The sequence below is a fragment of the Myxocyprinus asiaticus genome, chromosome 5 (genome assembly GCF_019703515.2).
Source record: "Myxocyprinus asiaticus isolate MX2 ecotype Aquarium Trade chromosome 5, UBuf_Myxa_2, whole genome shotgun sequence".
Lineage (NCBI taxonomy): Eukaryota > Metazoa > Chordata > Actinopteri > Cypriniformes > Catostomidae > Myxocyprinus > Myxocyprinus asiaticus.
This window is the reverse complement of record NC_059348.1, coordinates 38,380,535-38,399,590: the sequence shown is the minus strand read 5'-3', so window position 1 is coordinate 38,399,590 and position 19,056 is coordinate 38,380,535. Positions and strand designations below refer to the sequence as shown.

Sequence of the window (19,056 nt, the reverse complement as noted above, 5' to 3'; positions counted from 1 at the left end):
GTCACCTTATTAGGCTGCAAAGTTCTCTTGAGGTTCTCCATCCATTTGTCTCGTTCAGCAGCTGAGGAACAGCTAAAACACTTACTTCCACCCGAGTATGCCACCTGAATGATGATGAGGGGGGGAATACAGCAATTTACATAATTTGTTTAACTTACAGGATAGAGCTTACAAATTATTTAACCTTTAAAAAAGTACTGTAGCGGTACAATGGCTTAGAGATGGCAACAAAATGTAATTCCATGATGGTACCATGGTAATATAAACCATGGTATCTTCTTATTTGCATGTCCATGTACTCTGGTATTTCAGTGGTACTGTATGGTATGACCATGGTCCATAACATTGCATGACCAAAATGGTAGTGTCCAAACGGTACATTCTATATATATCATGGAAATATATCATTTCCATGATATATATTTTTATGGTAATACCATGGTACTTTTTGTAAGAGAAAAAAACAGAATGCTGTCTCATCTTTACACATACTCGATTGGTAACATTCTCATCACTGAAAGGAATTAAGTTAAGCTCAATTGACAGCATTTGTTGCATAATGTTGATTACCAAAACAATTTATTTTGACTTAAACCCTATTAAAAAACTTACAATGGGAGTGAATCTGGACCATTTTTGGAGGGTTTAAAAAAGGCAGAAATGTGAAGTTTATAATTTTATAAAAGACTATGATATATATATATATATATATATATATATACTGTATATATTTCTTATGTCTATTTTTACATGAATTCTCCCGTTAAAGCTTGTGTATTATTTGAGCTGTAAAATGGTTTAAATCACAGTTTTTTTTGGTCGTTTTAAGGTTTATGAAGTTGTAAAGTTGGATATAATTTTACACAGAAAAGGTTAGTAAGCTAGAATCACACTGACATACACTGGCTGCCAAATGTTTGGAATAATGTACAGATTTTGCTGTTTCAGAAGTAAACTGGTACTTTAATTCACCAAAGTGGCATTCAACTGATCACAAATTATAGTCAGGACATTACTGATGTAAAAAACAGCACCATCACTATTTGAAAAAAGTCATTTTTGATCAAATCTAGACAGGCCCCATTTCCAGCAGCCATCACTCCAACACCTTATCCATTTTTTTTTTTTTTTATCTTTTTCCCACCAATTTTGAATGCCCAATTCCCAATGTGCTATAAGTCCGCGTGGTGGCGTAGTGACTCGCCTCAATCCGGGTGGCAGAGGACGAATCTCAGCTGCCTCCGCATCTGAGACTGTCAATCCACGCATCTTATCACGTGGCTTGTTGAGCGCGTTACAGCAGACGTAACGTGTGTGGAGGCCCATGCTATTCTCCGTGGCATCCACGCACAACTCAACACGCGCCCCCCGAGAGTGAGAACCACACATTATAGTGACCATGAGGAGGTTACCCCATGTGACTCTACCCTCCCTAGCAACCGGGCCAATTTGGTTGCTTGTGAGACCTGGCTGGAGTCACTCAGCACACCCTGGATTCGAACTTGCGAGGCCCCCGACAACACCTTATCCTTGAGTAATCATGCAAAATTGCTAATTTGGTACTAGAAAATCACTTGCCATTATATCAAACACAGTTGAAAGCTATTTGGTTCATTAAATGAAGCTTAACATTGTCTTTGTGTTTGTTTTTGAGTTGCCACAGTATGCAATAGACTGGCATGTCTTAAGGTCAATATTAGGTCAAAAATGGCAAAAAAGAAACAGCTTCCTATAGAAACTTGTCTGTCAATCATTATTTTGAGGAAAGAAGGCTATACAATGCTTGAAATTGCCAAAAAACTGAAGATTTCATACAAAGGTGTACACTAAAGTCTTCAAAGACAAAGGACAACTGGCTCTAACAAGGACAGAAAGAGATGTGGAAGGCCAGATTCAGCTAAACAAGAGGATAAGTACATCAGAGTCTCTAGTTTGAGAAATAGACACCTCACATGTCCTCAGCTGACAGCTTCATTGAATTCTACCCGCTCAACACCAGTTTCATGTATAACAGTAAAGAGAAGACTCAGGGGTGCAGGCCTTATGGGAAGAATTGCAAAGAAAAAGCCACATTTGAAAAAGAAAAACAAAAAGAAAGTTTAGAGTGGGCAAAGAAACACAGACATTGGATAACAGATAATTGGAAAAGAGTGTTGTGGATCTTAACCCCATGGAGCTTTTTTGGGATCAGCTAGACTGTAAGGTGCGTGAGCCACATCTATGGCAAGTGCTACAGGAAGCGTGGGGTGAAATGTCACCTGAGTATCTGGACAAACTGACAGCTAGAATGCCAAGGATCTGCAAAGCTGTCGTTGCTGCACGTGGAGGATTTTTTGATGAGAACTCTTTGAAGTAGTTTAAGAAGTTCTGAACATTTCTTTCCAAATTGTAATAGTAATTTTTCATGTTATTAATGTCCTGACTATACATTGTGATCAGTTGGTGAATAAAAGTACCAATTTCTTTCCATAAGAGCAAAATCTGTACATTATTCCAAACTTCTGGCCGCCAGTGTACATATTATTTACATCTTGTGGCAGTACTTTTGAAACAGTGAGTATTTTAATGTTTACGGGCTGACCCCATCCACTTCCACTGAAAGTGCCTTTCTGTAACCCAGATTTAAAAAATTTTTTTTTAATTATTATTATTTTTTTTAAACGGATGTCAACATTTTTTTTTTTTTTTTTTTTGTGGTGTTATGCCACAAATGATTTTGATTGAGCTTAACTTGTACTGAACCCAGAATATTCCATTAAGTAACATTTGACCAGCATTTTAACTAGTGGTCAAACAATTTTTTTAAAGGTTGAAAGAGATAACAATATTTAGAGGGAAGGAAGGAGGCCAACATAATGCAGATATAAATACATAATGACAGTAAAGGTGATGTCACAAAATTGCTCAAATTTAATACATAATTATTTCACAGAAAATTTACGTAAAATTCATACAAATTTAAAACTCAAACTGTGCAATTTATATTGAGAAGATTGTTGATAGGTGTATGAATGAAGAGGGCCCCCTTATGGGGGCTGCCATGTTATGATCACATGACCAGCCAAATACTACTTGCTTAATTTTAGTAACTTTTTTCTTCAGAACACAAGTGAAGATTTTTAGAAGAATATTTCAGCTCTGTAGGTCCATAAAATGCAAGTGAGTGGGTGCCCACTTTTTGAAGCTCCAAAAAGCACACACAGCCATCGTAAAAGTAATACATACGACTCCAGTGATCTAATTAATGTCTTCTGAAGTGAAACGTTAGGTGTGCGTAAGAAATAGATCAATGTTTAAATTTTTTTTTAATGAAAAATTCATGAGGGTCAAAGGTCAAGCGTGTTGGCAAGTTCACGTGAGAACTGATGCGTAACATATGAAAAAAAAAAACAGACGCGCAGTGTTGTTTACAACAGAGGAGCAAAGATGCTTCATTCGGCTGGTTTGGATACGTCAACTAACAGATAACGCCATCTTGGAATGGTCAACAAGGAGAGCTGTTTGAATGGGTTTGAATGCAAGTGAGTGAATGGAGGAGATGCTTCAAACCGAGCTCCTTGCTCAGACTGCTGCATAAACTCCTTTTGTGTGGAAACAGTATCGTGGTCCATAGGAACAGCTGCTAATAAGGGATCTACATGTGAATATCTATGGGGAGGAGGCTTATGTGCTTACATCACCCGAGAGACAGTTTGAACTCCACCCTCATCAACGTACAAACTTCAAGCTGGACGGAAGCCAAAAAAACAAAAAAAACATTTCTCCAGATTAACATTTTTTATTGGTTGATTCTCAAACACAATACAGCAAAGTATACATGTACAGAGTCAACCATTATCCCACTTAAACACCCATTAATTCCCTATCTCCCTCCCAGTCCCCAGCCCCCAACAAACATTCCCATGGTCCAAGCCTGAGTATACATATATAAACACAAAGAAGAAAAAAAAGGTTTCTCTCCACATGGTCCTCACCAAAAGCCTTCCAGAAGGGTCATGTATTTGTCCCACTTCTTACCATATGCATCTAATCTGCCAAACTGTTTATAACATCTTTTCAAATGTCGCCACCCTGCCCAATTCGGTGAACCATTCTTGAAATGAGGGAGTGTCAGTTGACCATCCTCTAAGAATTATCTGTCTGCCAATCATTATGCTAGTTTGGACCCAGCTTTCTGAATAACTGTCAGCTAGTTTAATAACCACCCCATCAGCCAATATACATAGTCTGGGGCAAAATGAAATTTGAGTATCTAAAACCTCACAGATAAAATTCTGGACCCTTGCCCAGAATTCCTAAATCTTAGCGCAGAACCAAAGAGCATGGGCTATGTCTCCATCCTCCAACTGACATTGCCAGCAGGTAGGTGTGTCTTTCAAACCAAGTCTAAACAATCTAGAGGGAGTCTAGTAGAAACAATGCAAAATCCTAAACTGAATACGACATACCCTTGCATCCTTAGACATAACTTTAAATTATATTTTTTTTATTCTTTCCCACTCCCCATCCTCCAATACCAAGTTCAAATCTCTTTCCTATAAGGAAGCGAACATTTTAGTAAAATAATTTTTAAATATTTATCCATTTCTTACACCGAGCGTTTTGCTTCAGAGCACATTAATTAGACCACTGGAATCGTATAGATTATTTTTATGATGGCTATATGTACTTTTTGGAGCTTCAAAAAGTTGGCACCCATTCACTTGCATTTTATGGACCTACAGAGCTAAAATATTCTTCTAAAAATCTTAATTTGTGTTCTGCTGAAGAAAGCAAGTCATACACATCTGGGATGGGATGAGGGTGTGTAAATAATGAGAGAATTTAAATTTTTAGGTTTAACAATGCTGCTACTACACCCCTAGGTGTCAGTATAAATCCAAGACAACATGCATAAAAAAATTACTGAGTGCACCTTTATAATGGCCGAACTTTGGCTGACAACTAGTCTAGCTTACGATCACGAATTATAACCCATTTCTTGGAAGACTCCATAGACAGAACTAAAATGAACATCAAAAGGTTAAGTTGGACTGTGTACCTCAAAGCAAAAGTTCTGTCCTAGAATGCTGCTGTGTAGGGGTTTGATGTAGACATCCTCCTCTATACTCAGATCAAGAGCTTCAGCAGCACTGCCTGGACTCAGCAAAGACTCATGGGAACACGACTCCTTCAGTTTAGGCAGGGCTCGTGACCTACGACAACACACACACACAAAGAGCAAACATTTATACACCCGCTTTAGCTCAGTTACCCAAGACTGAGACATTGGATTAAGCCAGATCAGCATCATTTAGCAATAATTACATCCTCGGCTCCAATTCTGATATTTCATTGTCCTCAATTGATACACAATGTCCTCAGCTGCAAGATTAATAAAATACAGTCTTGCCTCTGCTGAAAGAGATTCAATAAAGTCATAACATTATAAAATAAGCCTGTCCTGCTCTGAATTCCTTTCAGCAAAGAAAAAGCCAAGCGATGAATACAAAGTACACAAGGAGGCAGCAAAAACAAAGTGAGGCAGTTTCAGCACAGCAAATGAATACAATTATTCTGTAAAAACACCCAATATTCCTTTACTGTAGTTAAAGCAAAAAAAATGAACATCACCTGAAATGTAAAAAACACATTCTAGAATCTCCAGAGAGTTTATACCTACGAAAAACAACTAAAGATCCAATTGAAGGAGCATTCCCAGAGCATATTAGTATATTACTGCATCCCTGAAGACAAACGGCAACTTAAAACAAGTATGATGTTTTTTGCACATCCTTCTTCATTGCAGGTGTAGCGCTACTCTGCCGTAGCTCAGGTGAGGTTGTAGAGAAGGGCAGCAAAGTCGAATTTGATGGTGATAAACAAGAAAGAACGCTGGCCAATCTAAATTCCCCATGAGAACGTTACCATGGGGACAGCCCTATGAGGAGTCGAGGAGCAGACTACACAAACATCTCAAACACTTCCACACACATCTCACACCTGCCCCACTGCCACAGTTGCACAACATCCACACCCTGACATTTCTCACGTGGTTAATTTTGTGTTCATCATGACAAATTCCGCATTTTGTTATATGTGTTAAGTATCTTTCAATTCCAACATAAGACAAAAGAGGACCAGAGCAAACAAAAGAACAGTCATCGCATAACTTTTGTTTTGTTTCTTAACAAACATTTATAAGACAAGCTCTAGGTCCTGTTTTGTCTAGATTGCAAGCTTGTCATAGTTACATCTATAATGGCCGTTTGCACAAACAGAGTAAACCCACACAAATTTTCAATTCTGTCGGAGAGAGAAGGTTGGTCAGGAACATCCAGAGGCTAGAACACATGTTCACAAATCTGTCTTCTGTATTTTTAGAAATGTCTGGGTGCTTCTAATCACATGGGCATTTTTGGAATCAATGCCAAATACGTAATTTAGTCCATTGCAGATTGTTTTACAACTCCTTCCACGAAGCAAATCTGAAAGCAATTTAATGTTTAGGCTTCACAACCTGAACCCAAAATCCTTTTGTGTCAAATATTTGTCTTGATAAATTCAAAATACATTGGCTCTAAATTAAACCATCAACAGATTTTACACAATAATCTGTAGGACCTAGAATAGAATATTAAGTGGTATTATACAGTAGTATTACATGCTATTATATGTTATAATAAGTGGGATTATACAGATAAATAAATTTATTACGAGGGCACATTTTGAATTTTGGAGGCATTTTTGCCTGAAGAACCCCATAATTTCTGACACTGCATCCATCATCCATCCATCCTACCAGTATCTTTTTCCCTCTCCTTTTTCAGAGGTGAAGTACACTGAATGGGACAGCTGATGCAGAAACTGAGTAGAATAAAAGGTTCACTTCAAGCTTTCGATATGTTTCACCTGCGCTGACTTGGACAGCTCAGCATATCAGTGCACAATCAGCCCGTATCCGGACACAACTCTCCCACATTATCCCGAAAATCTGATCACACCACTGGGACTCGACAGGCACAACATAGACTGCAGTGCCACATTCAAGCTCTTTATCGTCAAGGCTTCCAAATCCACTATGAATACAGAACTAGTATTTTCATTCAGACCACATAGGAAGAGGTGATTGTGCCACAGCATAGATCAATTACTTCAAAGCCTCTAATGCACTATTTACATGTTGTTTTCAACTAGAAGTTCAAATGCGTTCCTGGTTTCTACAGCTGGCTATTCAGTTAAGATAAGAAAACAGAAAACTGGCCTTATCCGAAGAGAGTTTTAGTTCGCTGGATACTCTTGGCTCTCTATGCGGAGATGTTGTATTCATAGCTTCTCTAATAAATGGAAGGACACTTTAGAATTGTTGGACAAATTACAAAAAAATGGCAATCCACTACAAATTAATTCTCTAAAATGGTAATCAGATTACTTTACAGATTATATAATGAAAAAGTAATCACATTACTAATGAGCCTACTTTACTTTTAAGTTACTTTCTAAAACATTTTTCACGGGAAGTTTTTTGTTGTTCCGCTCAATTCAAAATAATGTCTATATTTCCTCCTTGTTTTTTGTTGTTCTCCCTTCAGCTGTCACAGTAACATAAACAGACATATGAACATAATTCATCTTTTAAATGTATTCTTTTTTTTTGTTTTTTTTGGGGGGGGGGGATTTTTCCCCTTTTTCTCCCAATTTGGAATGCCCAATTCCCAATGTGCTCTAAGTCCTCGTGGTCACATAGTGATTCGCCTCAGTCCGGGTGGTGGAGGATGAATCCCAGTTGCCTCCGCATCTGAGACAGTCAACCCACGCATCTTATCACGTGGCTTTTTGAGCGCGTTGCCACGGAGACATAGCGCGTGTGGAGGCTTCACGCCATCCACCGCGTCAACCACGCTCAATTCACCATGAGCCCCACTGAGAACAAACCACATTATAGCGACCACAAGGAGGTTACCCCATGTGACTCTACCCTCCCTAGCAACCGGGCCAATTTGGTTGCTTAGGAGACCTGACTGGAGCTTTAAATGTATTTGAACAAATATTATTTAAGAAATGTGTCATTTTAGAAACCAAATTAATGCACTTAAAAGTAATGACCTTAACTGAAAGTCAGTAACTAATGTGATTACAAGAATTTAAATTGTAATGTGTTACACTACTTTTACACCAAAAAGTAATTAGATTGCAGTAACTAATTACTTTCTAATCAGATTACACCTAACACTACCATCAGGAGGGAAAGAGTCAGTAAGTGTGTGTGTGCAGTTTCTTAAAGCTAATGCGGAAGGCAAGATTTTCAGTGTATAATTAAAAATCTAGTCTGTACCTAACACAAGGCTTCAGAAGACTACTTTTGGACTACTTTTATCATACTTTTGTCCTTGTGGAGTCATGGTACTCCACAAAAGGAATTGAAAGAATCTACAGTAGATAATGATAGAACCGCATCACACACAAACTCCTTTCAAGCATTGCTGTATTTAAAATTAAATTAAAAATAAACAGATGCACTCAATCCACATGGAGCCATGTGAGAAATCAGCCTAATAGGAAAAAACATCTTTACCCAAAAATGAAAATTCTCTCATCATTTACTCACCCTCATGCCATCCCAGAAGTGTGACTTTCTTTCTTCTGAAAACACAAACAAAGGTTTTTATAACAATATCTCTGCTCTGTAGGTCCATACAATGCAAGTGAATGGTGAACAAAACTTTGAAGCTCCAAAAAGCACATAAATGCAGCATAAAAGTGTATGATTCCGGTGGTTAAATCCATGTCTTCAGAAGCGATCCAATCAATTTTAGATGAGAACAGACCAAAATGTACCTCCTACTCACTATAAACCTTGACATCAACAGTCTTCTTGGTAATCATTATTTCAAGCTCAATTACATATTTCAAGCCATCTAGTGCTCTGTGCAAGCATCAAGCACTAGGAAATGTAATCAAGCTTGAAATCACGATCATGCCAAAATTTGCAGTGAAAAAGGAGTAACATTTTGGTCTGTTCTCACCCAAACCCGATTCTCATCCAAATCACTTTAGAAGACATGGATTAAACCACAGGAGTGGAAAAGTTTGGAACTTTAAAGTTTTTGTCACCATTCTCTTGCATTGGATGGACCCTCAGAACCAAAATATTCTTTTAAAAATCTTTGTTTGTGTTCTTCAGAAGAAAGAAAGTCATACACATCTGGGATGGCATGAGGGTGAGAAAATTATGAGAGAATTTAAAGTTTTGGGTGAACTATTCCTTTAAATGCATCCAGCTCATCCGTAGTCTAACCACAGCAGCTGTGTCCATTAGAGTGCAGCAGTATATAATGCAAATCCACCAGCAACAACCAAAAACACAACCAAAGCCCATTTACACTGATAGATTTGGCAGACGCTTTTATCCACTGCTTTCAAACTATACTTTTTGTCAGTGAATGTATTCCCTGGGCATTGAACCTATGACCTTAGTGTAGCTAGCACCATTCTTTACCAAGAACTACAGGAAAGCATACAGTCTCATCCAGCCTCAAATAACACAAACAATGGAAACGCGACTGCTGGTTCGTCATCACAGGTAACCAGCCCTAATTCACCCCTCAGGCCAGTGAGACATTAATTGTACAGTAATAAATCAAGAGTGACTTTCTCTAATGCTATTAACAGCCCTGCTTAACCATTAATCCTTCAGCTGAAGCAAGATTTACTGTACTTACACACCCAAGTGCGACATGGCATGAATTTAAATCAAGAGAAAATCTAACAAATCAAAAGAAAAAAAAAGAGAAAAAAAGCCACCATCCATGTGACTAGAGGTCGACCGATATATCGGATTTACCGATTAATTGGGGCCGATAGTTGCGTTTTTTAAACTATTGGCTATCTGAAAAAAATCAACTCCGATAGTTATTTTTGGTTTCATTTCTCCATGGCCATGGTTGGAGCGTTCTACAGTCTGAACTTGGTTCAACAATATAACAGCGCCATCTAGAGGTTAAATAAAAAATAAAATAAAAACACTGACTCCGAGTGGAGTTTGTTGTGCAACGTGACTAGGCTATTAATAGAGACGGGCGCTTCAAACACAGGTTTAAAACATCGACATAGAAAAGCCAAAGTTATGTATACATGTTATTATTGTCATGGTACAATAAATCAGTCATTTAGGACAACTAAAGGTGGTTTGATAATTAATTTGTTTATAACTAATCGCTGCGCTGGAGAATTGCATTGTCGACAAGGTGGAGAGGATATTAACATTAGCTGTTCGAATGGTTAGAACAGTGTTATAAAGTCAAGGATGAAAACTGCTTACCTTTCCTATTAATACTCCTCTGTTTTGAATATAAAAAAAGTAACTTATGAATTTGTGAAGTTTTTTTACACAAAAGAGGAGCATCCAATTTTTTCCAGTCAGATTATAAACATGAGCGCTCCAAAGAGGTTTTTGTAGCAGGGTAAAAGGGAAAGGAGGAGGCGAGAACCAGCTTGACAATATAAATGACAATTTAATGATAAACTTAGCAAAAGGACAAACACACACAGGTGTCGGACAGCTGCCCGTAACTCTCTCTCTATCACACTGCCGTCTCCGGTCAGCCTTATCCCTCTCGGGCTTAATCAGCCTAATTCGGGGCCGGGTGTGCGGAATCAAGACCCGGCCCCGCCCTCCGCCCTGCCACATTCCTCCCTCGTTCTCTCAGGCCGGGGAGCCCCCGGCATGACTTAATCAGACTAATTCTAAAACCTAAAACCGCCCTGCCACAGTTTTGTTTCTAAGTGAATTTATAAGTTAATTATCAGTAGTAAATCAATCATTAATGCCAACCTTATATGAATATGCTGCCTGAGTTTTGCATGCTTCAGAAGACCAAGCGCGATCACAGTACATTGCGTGAATGCACGTGCAGAGGAACAGTTTTACAGTGTTCCGTGTTATAGTTTTTTGAGTATAAAGTTTCCCAAAGTTTTTTCCATTCTGACAAAATGAACTTCCAAACAAGCTTCCTAATTTTATGATGTAGTTATGTACAAAAAAAAACTAAGCATGGTAAAATATATCCATCTGAAATAAATCTGCTATTCATGAGAGTGCGCATTGTTATATAATAGAGTGTGTTCATGTTAGGGCACATATACTATAGACAATGCCATCCTAAAATAACCTTAAAAAGACAAGACTTGAGTTGATTTTATTTCTATCCTCTTTTCTTTCTCCCTTTCTTGTACACCATTTATAGATTTAATATAACAATAAAATAATATACTAAATATTGTCAGTAGTGATGATGTATACAGTCGCTATTTGGCTTTGTAAGGCAGTGTTTAATGTTACTGCTGAACAGCAAACATATTTGAACAGTAATATTTTCCTTCATATTTTCATTAATTTCAGATGGAAAAGGCTTTGAATAAGGCCATGGAAAGGAATACTTACTAAAGTTCAGCACTATTTTACATTGGGTGGAAAGTTTTCATTCGTGTTATTAATTTTTAATAACTACCGGCCGATTAATCAGCTATTGGCCTGTTTTCCCACCTTAGTTATCGGTATAGGCAAAACCCACTACATGTGACTCTGTCTTCTTATGATGATTCAAGGGATGGACAACATTGGACAGAAATTGCTTTCCATAAGGGGGCAGTAAATGCTGGTCTTAACAACAAGAGCAGTCTGAGCTGTATATCCTTTGGGGTTGCTCTGAACATTACTGACTGAATTTGGTTTATTTACACTACCAGTCAAAAGTTTGGACACACTTACTCATTATTTTTTATGTAAAAATAATAGTGAAGTCATCGAAACTATGAAATACAATTGGTATGTGAATTATGTAGTGACCAAAAAATGTTAAGCAAATCAAAACTCTCTTTAATTTAGCTTCTTCAAACCCTTTTTTGAGATTTCAGCTTTGAACATTCTGGGCATTCTCTCAACCAACTTCTTGAGTATGTAAGGCTTGTTGGCTGCTTTTCCTTCACAATGGGTCCAACTCATCCATTTCATGTTTTTTAATTAACTTAAGTTTTGTAAAGAAATTCATACATACTTTCATAATTTTAAGCATTTAATCATAAGACTTTAGACCAAAAGGTCATTAAGATCATGAGATCAATAAGCATGCATTCAGTCGTGTGTCCAAATTTTTAACTGGTAGTGTAGGTGCAGTTTAAGTTGCAGCTTTAATCCAGGAGCTTCTGAGGGACAAACTACCTCAATAGTTCTGCCAGAAAGATTGTCAGACTGCCTGAACAGTTTACAATTTCTTTTACAACAGATCTCATGGTGCGCCAGGTCCCAGCACAGCATATTTTCCAACCAGCTGCTCTCCATAAGACACAGTCATGAATTTAAAAAAAGACTAGCTTTGCAATGCAAGTCAGACCCAAACCCTTTACTTACACTGTGACAGTTGGGCAATCTTCAGTTGGTCAGTCGATATGGGTTTTTTAATGGCAGATGTCGATAAAGATGTCTAGAGAGCTGGTTGGCCAATCAGCAATATAATGCAGATGTATTTATTACAATTTAATGATAAGTAATAAGATGCACACAAAATAGAGCGCAACACTTTGGTTCCGAAAGTAAAAATCTGATTAATTTTCTCAATTGACAAATTGAATTTTAATAATAACTTATACAAATTTAAAGACAGACATATCATGAGCTCAGAGGTTGTTCATTGATGGTATATAACTCTACTGAAGCCATCGGTCCGCATTATTTAAACTTCATTGCTTAAAAAATGTGTTCTAGGGATGTGCACGAGTAGTCGAATACTCGAGTATTCGTTCTGCAATAATTATTCGAAAAGTAAAAATACTATTCGAATTTCGCAAAGTTTTGCTTTGCTGGCCATATATACAGTGAGATGCATGTTAAATCCTGAACACACAAACTAAAACTGGCAGTCATAACAGAATGCACTGGGTGGCGCTGTTGAGTGTGGACACAAGTTGATCACATTTGATGAGCAAACCGTTCTGACAGTACGTTTAGATGGACACCAAAAAGCGGGTTATTGCCAGAACGTGGCTTACTGTGAGAAAGCTGGGATCCTGTTTAAATGTACTGTGTAAGCGGTGTACTCTTTACTCCTGTATATGTGCAACTCGTCAGAAAGCATTGTCCCTGTTGCAACGTAATCCCCGCGACGTTTCTGTAAACAACAAACATGGCATCCGAGAAAGACTATGCTAGCTGAGGTAAGGGACATTCCATCATTTAAACTGGTGTGTATAAATGAGTATAATTTACTGAGCATGTGGATATGCTTGTTTTTCTCAACAAAAACATGACATGAGATAATATATAAACATAACTATTTTATGTCGAGTGTTTATATTCCTCCTGTATGTTAATTGCGTCAGTCTACTTTATTAGCGGTTTCTTTTTTTTTGCTTTGCGTGAGCTTAAATGCATTCATTCTATATTTTTTTGTTTTCAAGCATTGCTTGTTTAAATGTTTTCGACTAAAAAGCACAGGACATAATATAAGCTTGTTTTAGATATAATTTGTTTGTTTTTTTTTAATTGGTGACGCAACCTTGACGACTAAAAAATTATAATTTTACAACGTCTCTTTCTTTTTTATTAATTACCTTCATTTAAATAAAAGAATATTCAAGTATTAGTTTTTTATGAGCTTAAATATTCTAATACCAAATTATTGATGAATGCCCATCCCTAATTTGTTCAATAGCAGAATTCCTGGTGAATGACTACACTATCCATGATCCAGCAGAGAAAGATCCACCAATCAGAGAACTGCAGCCACTAAAGTGTGCCAGACAAGTTCTGAATTGACCGCTCACTCACAACGCACTATTAATCATGCAATCAAGTCGATCTCAAACTACTTGTATATTTGACAATATCTGATTTAGCAATAAAACGTAAATATTTTGTTTCTATACTTATAGTAAACAACTTTAAATGAATAGTTTTATATTTTCCATCAGTGGCCGGTAACTCCGTCACTCTTAGTAGCCACTTTGGCGGGTGATGTTTTCAGGGTTTTTCCTGCATTAAATATTCTGTGAATGTTAGGCGACACAAAGCAAATTTAGTTGTATTCATCTCGCGCTCAGCGTTAATAAGCACTAAATATGCCTCTCATAACTTACATGCGCATCTGTGTGGGGCGACTGAAGCGTGTTTTCGCGCAAACTGCTGCAGCGCACAACAGCATGCTCCAGAGATAAGGTCGCTAGAGCTCTGGGACAGCGCAGAGCAAAACTTGCTTAGTTCAGTCAGGCTTCACTTGATATTGCTTGGCCGGTGGAGACCATAAAACTTATGTGACCCATTTGAATTCTTCAGAGAATGTTACAGTATAAACTAGCGCTATATGGAGGAAATCGAACCTCTCAAACTACTAGACAGCCTTAAATTATAAACCACACTGACGAGGTAAAGTATAGACAAATACACACATCAGTTTTTAAAATACACATCATCATCCTTACTAAAATGTTTTTTGTTTTTAACCTGCAGCAACACTAACTGATAACTGGTATTGATTAATTTTAATCAATACCATTTTTATCTATTTTATCTATTAGGATGAATCTATTATACTTTATTTTTAAAGGATAAAGGTTTAAATATGTTTATGCTATTGTTTTATTCTTAACAAATAGTTTATTTTATTTGTTTAGTTTTGTTTTTTTGTAGAAAAGACTATTTACATGAACCTAACTACAGTAATGAGGTGCCATCCATGGTCTGACCTGTGGTAATGTCATTATCATTAAAATGCCACTGTTAAACAATGGTAGAACAATGGCAAACTTGCATATATATAGTACAATTTAGAATTAAGGGGTCTAAAATGCAGTTACCAGTTCCAGTTACCTTTATCTGTTTTTGAGGGGCGGGGGAATTTGGTTAGTGAAAATGCTGAGTTGCTAGTGATCTTGGAACACTACAAGCCACACTGGCCGGTGAGCCAAAAAGTTAATTTCAAACCCTGGTTACGGCATTTGCAATGTTTCATGGGATTGTAGTTTGTGTCCTTATTAAAGAAGGTAAGTATACAATCTTGTATCTTTGTCTTCTTGTCCAATTTTCAAATATTTCTTTGCTTCAAATCAAAGTTTGTAATGTTGTGATTCACCTCGGAGTTGGTTGGTTTGATTCATGTCCTAGAACTGTTTTATGAAGGATTTTATGAAATCCCTTTGGAAGAAATTTATGGGAAAAATACTTCCGGATCCCAGACGGCTGAAAAGGTGGGCGGGCATTGTTGCGCATTTAACGAATTTAAACGAACACTTATTGTACACTCATTTTACAATATTAACAAACAAGCAAACAAAGAGAATTCCCCCAAAAATATTTGAAAACAGAAAATGTACTTAATCCATTGACATGGCTGTCGTTAGATTTGGGAATTGACATTATGGAATACCACTTCTGTTAATTGGCCAAGAGTTCGGCCAATTAAAATGGGCCTATATTGACTGATTAATCAGCCTGGCTCATATATCTGTCTATCATTAGTGTTGGTTACTCAATATTAAAGAAAGAATCCCTAATCACTAGTAACTATCAGAGCATGTGAGTGGAGCGTAGCGGTGATAATTTCACCTGAGCGGAGAGCACCTTTTTGAAGATTCCACTCTGCTCGCTCAGGCTGCTCAGTGCCGCTCGCTCAACCCAGAATGCGCTTCGTGATATGCTGGTTTGGGAATCTGCAAAATAAGCAATAGGCCTGAGGTTAAGGAGTTCAAACACTGTTTTAGTGAAGTTGCAAACCTTATACATAAATGCAAAGTAAAAATCAAAGCTAAGAACGAGGAAGTAGAAGAAATTTAAAGGGAGTGGAGAGACTGTGAGAGTTAGCAAAGATTACCTTTGGAATCTTAAGCGTCACATTGCCAGAAAGCACAAGGATGTTTTACGCGAACATGGTAGCATAGCAAAAGATGAGCGAGTAGGCTGCGGGGTTGCGAACGTTAGATCACCCTCAACTGAATATGTTAGCTTAATAATACTGTACATTGGCAAAGCATATTTCCTTGAATCCTGGAAAACACACACAAAATCCTTGCATCAAAACTAATAAATACGTATGATCCTGTGGATCAGTGTGTCCTAATCTGCAGGCGCAGCATTCTGCTTTCATGCCTCCATTGTACAATTGAGCATTTGATTGGTAAAAATTTCCACTCTCGCATAAAGAATTTCATAGCGGAACTCTCACTTAATCGACCGCCTGTTGCTTTTGATTTCTGCTCCGGGATAAAGTGGCACATAACTGCTGGTCGGTTTCCCAAAGCCAAATCCACACCTTAACGATTAGTAAAGCATAGTATGTAGGCAGTGTAATTTGTGGATTAAATATTTTTTAATTGTTTTGGGATCATTAAACATGATTTCAGGGTTGCTGCAGGGTTTTTACAATAAAAAGACTTTTTAAAACCTTTTTTAAGACCTGAACAAATAAAATTTATACCTTGTGTCCATAGCAGAACACAAACCCACACAATCTCAAAATAAATAATGTATCACAGATTCTTTTACTCAAACAGGCTGAGGCACACATTCAACAAGGCCTTAACACTGAAAACAGGTTATCTGCCAGTTTAAAATAATAAAGACATATTTTAACACACACACAAATTGATTTATTTATCATTATATCACAACATACAAAGTCCCCCAGCCACTTGCATCAGGAAGGGCATCCGCCGTAAAACCTGTGCCAAGTCAAATATGCGGATCACGGATGGTCTGTTGTGGTGACCCCTAACAAGAGCAGCCAAAAGAAGAAGACGATATCACTACATACAAATTAGAGGATGACCCATATTGGATATTGATGATATGATAATATGTTGAAAGAAAAACAATAACGGAATAATCTGACAATGGAGGTTAAAATTAATAGCCTGTATTAAATGTGTTAAAAACAAATTCTAAGTCTTTCCTTTCTGTGAAGGGGCGAGCCAGAGAGGCTTCAAGAGTCCAAATTTAATTAAATCCCAGATGCAGTTTATTGTGTGACCAAAATACCAATAATAACTAAAAAAAACAAAACATTTGATGCATAACGCAGGACTTTTAACAATAAACAAGCCCAAAATACACCGGGGACTCATATTTTGAAATGTCCAATGTCCGTGCATCACTGCTTCCAGCTGGTCATTTAAACAGAAAAGGGAAATAAAATATGCTCTCTTCAATAATCTACAACGTATTACAATATAAACACTTCTAGCACATCATTATTCATCAACAGTGAATCATCAGCGATCCCTTGTCATAAATGTCGGGTATTCACTGACTGTGGACCTCTCTGCAACCACTGGAAACAGTATCACGAGCTCCCCGAGTGCTTGGAACAGTGCCGCATCTTTTAAGGACACAGCGCATGCATTTATTGAATTAAAACATATCCTTCTGAAGTTAAATAATCACATTAGGACATGTCGCAATTCCCGTCTTTCCGTACCCAAATTTAATACCTTTTTAAATGAAAATTAAGACTTTTGTTATATTATTTAAAATATTTAAGAATTTTTATGACCTTAAGAAAAGTTTGAGAAAACTGAATTTAAGACACTTTAAGGAACCCTGATATAAACTCAGCAAAAAAAGAAACGTCCCTTTTTCAGGACACTGTATTTTAAAGATAATTTTGTAAAAATCCAAATAACTTTACAGATCTTTATTGTAAAGGGTTTAAACAATGTTTTCCATGCTTGTTCAATGAACCATAAACAATTAATGAACATGCACCTGTGGAACGGTTGTTAAGACACTAACAGCTTACAGACGGTAGGTAATTAATGTCACAATTATAAAAGCTTAGGACACTAAAGAGACCTTTCTACTGACTCTGAAAAACACCAAAAGAAAGAAGCTCAGGGTCCCTGCTCATCTGCATGAACGTGCCTTAGGCATGCTGCATGGAGACATGAGGACTGCAGAAGTGGCCAGGGCAATAAATTGCAATGTCTGTACTGTGAGACGCCTAAGACAGCGCTACAGGGAGAAAGGAAGGACAGCTGATCGTCCTCTCAGTGGCAGACCACGTGTAACAACTCCTGAACAGGATCGGCACATCCGAATATCACACCTGCGGGACAGGTACAGAATGGCAACAACAACTGTCCGAGTTACGCTAGGAACGCACAATCCCTCCATCAGTGCTCAGACTGTCCGCAATAGGCTGAGAGAGGCTGGACTGAGGGCTTGTAGGCCTGTTGTAAGGCAGGTCCTTACCAGACACCACCGGCAACATATCGCCCATGGGCACAAACCGACCAGACAGGATTGGCAAAAAGTGCTCTTCACTGTCTCACCTAGGGGTGATGGTCAGACTGGCGTTTATCGTTGAAGGAATGCACGTTACACCGAGGCCTGTACTCTGGAGCGAGATCAGTTTGGTGGTGGAGGGTCCATCATGGTCTGGGGAGGTGTGTCACAGCATCATCGGACTGAGCTTGTTGTCATTGCAGACAATCTCAACGCTGTGCATTACAGGGAAGACATCCTCCTCCCTCATGTGGTACCCTTCCTGCAGGCTCATCCTGACATGACCCTCCAGCATGACAATGCCACCAGCCATACTGCTCATTCTGTGCGTGATTTACTGCAAGACAGGAATGTCAGTGTTCTGCCATGGCCAGCGAAGAGCCCGGATCTCAATCCCATTGAGCACATCTGGGACCTGTTGGATCGGAGGGTGAGGGCTAGGGCCATTGCCCCCCAGAAATGTCTGGGAACTTGCAAGTGCCTTGGTGGAAGAGTGGGGTAACTTCTCACAGCAAGAACTGGCAAATCTGGTGCAGTCCATGAGGAGGAGATGCACTGCAGTACTTAATGCAGCTCGTGGCCACACCAGATACTGACTGTTACTTTTGATTTTGACCCCCCCTTGGTTCAGGGACACATTATTCCATTTCTGTTAGTCACATGTTTGTGAAACTTGTTCAGTTTATGTCTTAGTTGTTGAATCTTTTTATGTTCATACAAATATTTACACATGTTAAGTTTGCTGAAAATAAAAGCAGTTGAAAATGAGAGGATGTTTCTTTTTTTGCTGAGTTTATATATTGGAC

The 19,056-nt window shown here is 38.1% G+C and overlaps 1 protein-coding gene across 13 annotated transcripts in view; it reads right to left on the bottom strand.

Annotated features, from left to right (window-relative positions):
* LOC127441375 (ras GTPase-activating protein nGAP-like) overlaps window positions 1-19,056 on the bottom strand; it is a 167,573-nt gene that overhangs the window by 39,216 nt on the left and 109,301 nt on the right. For all 13 annotated transcript variants that reach the window (XM_051698718.1, XM_051698715.1, XM_051698714.1 and 10 more), the window contains 2 exons: window positions 5,042-5,195; window positions 6-104 (listed from right to left, as the gene is read on the bottom strand). In XM_051698718.1, coding sequence (XP_051554678.1) covers window positions 6-104; window positions 5,042-5,195 — 253 coding nt within the window. The remainder of the gene's footprint in view (window positions 1-5; window positions 105-5,041; window positions 5,196-19,056) is intronic.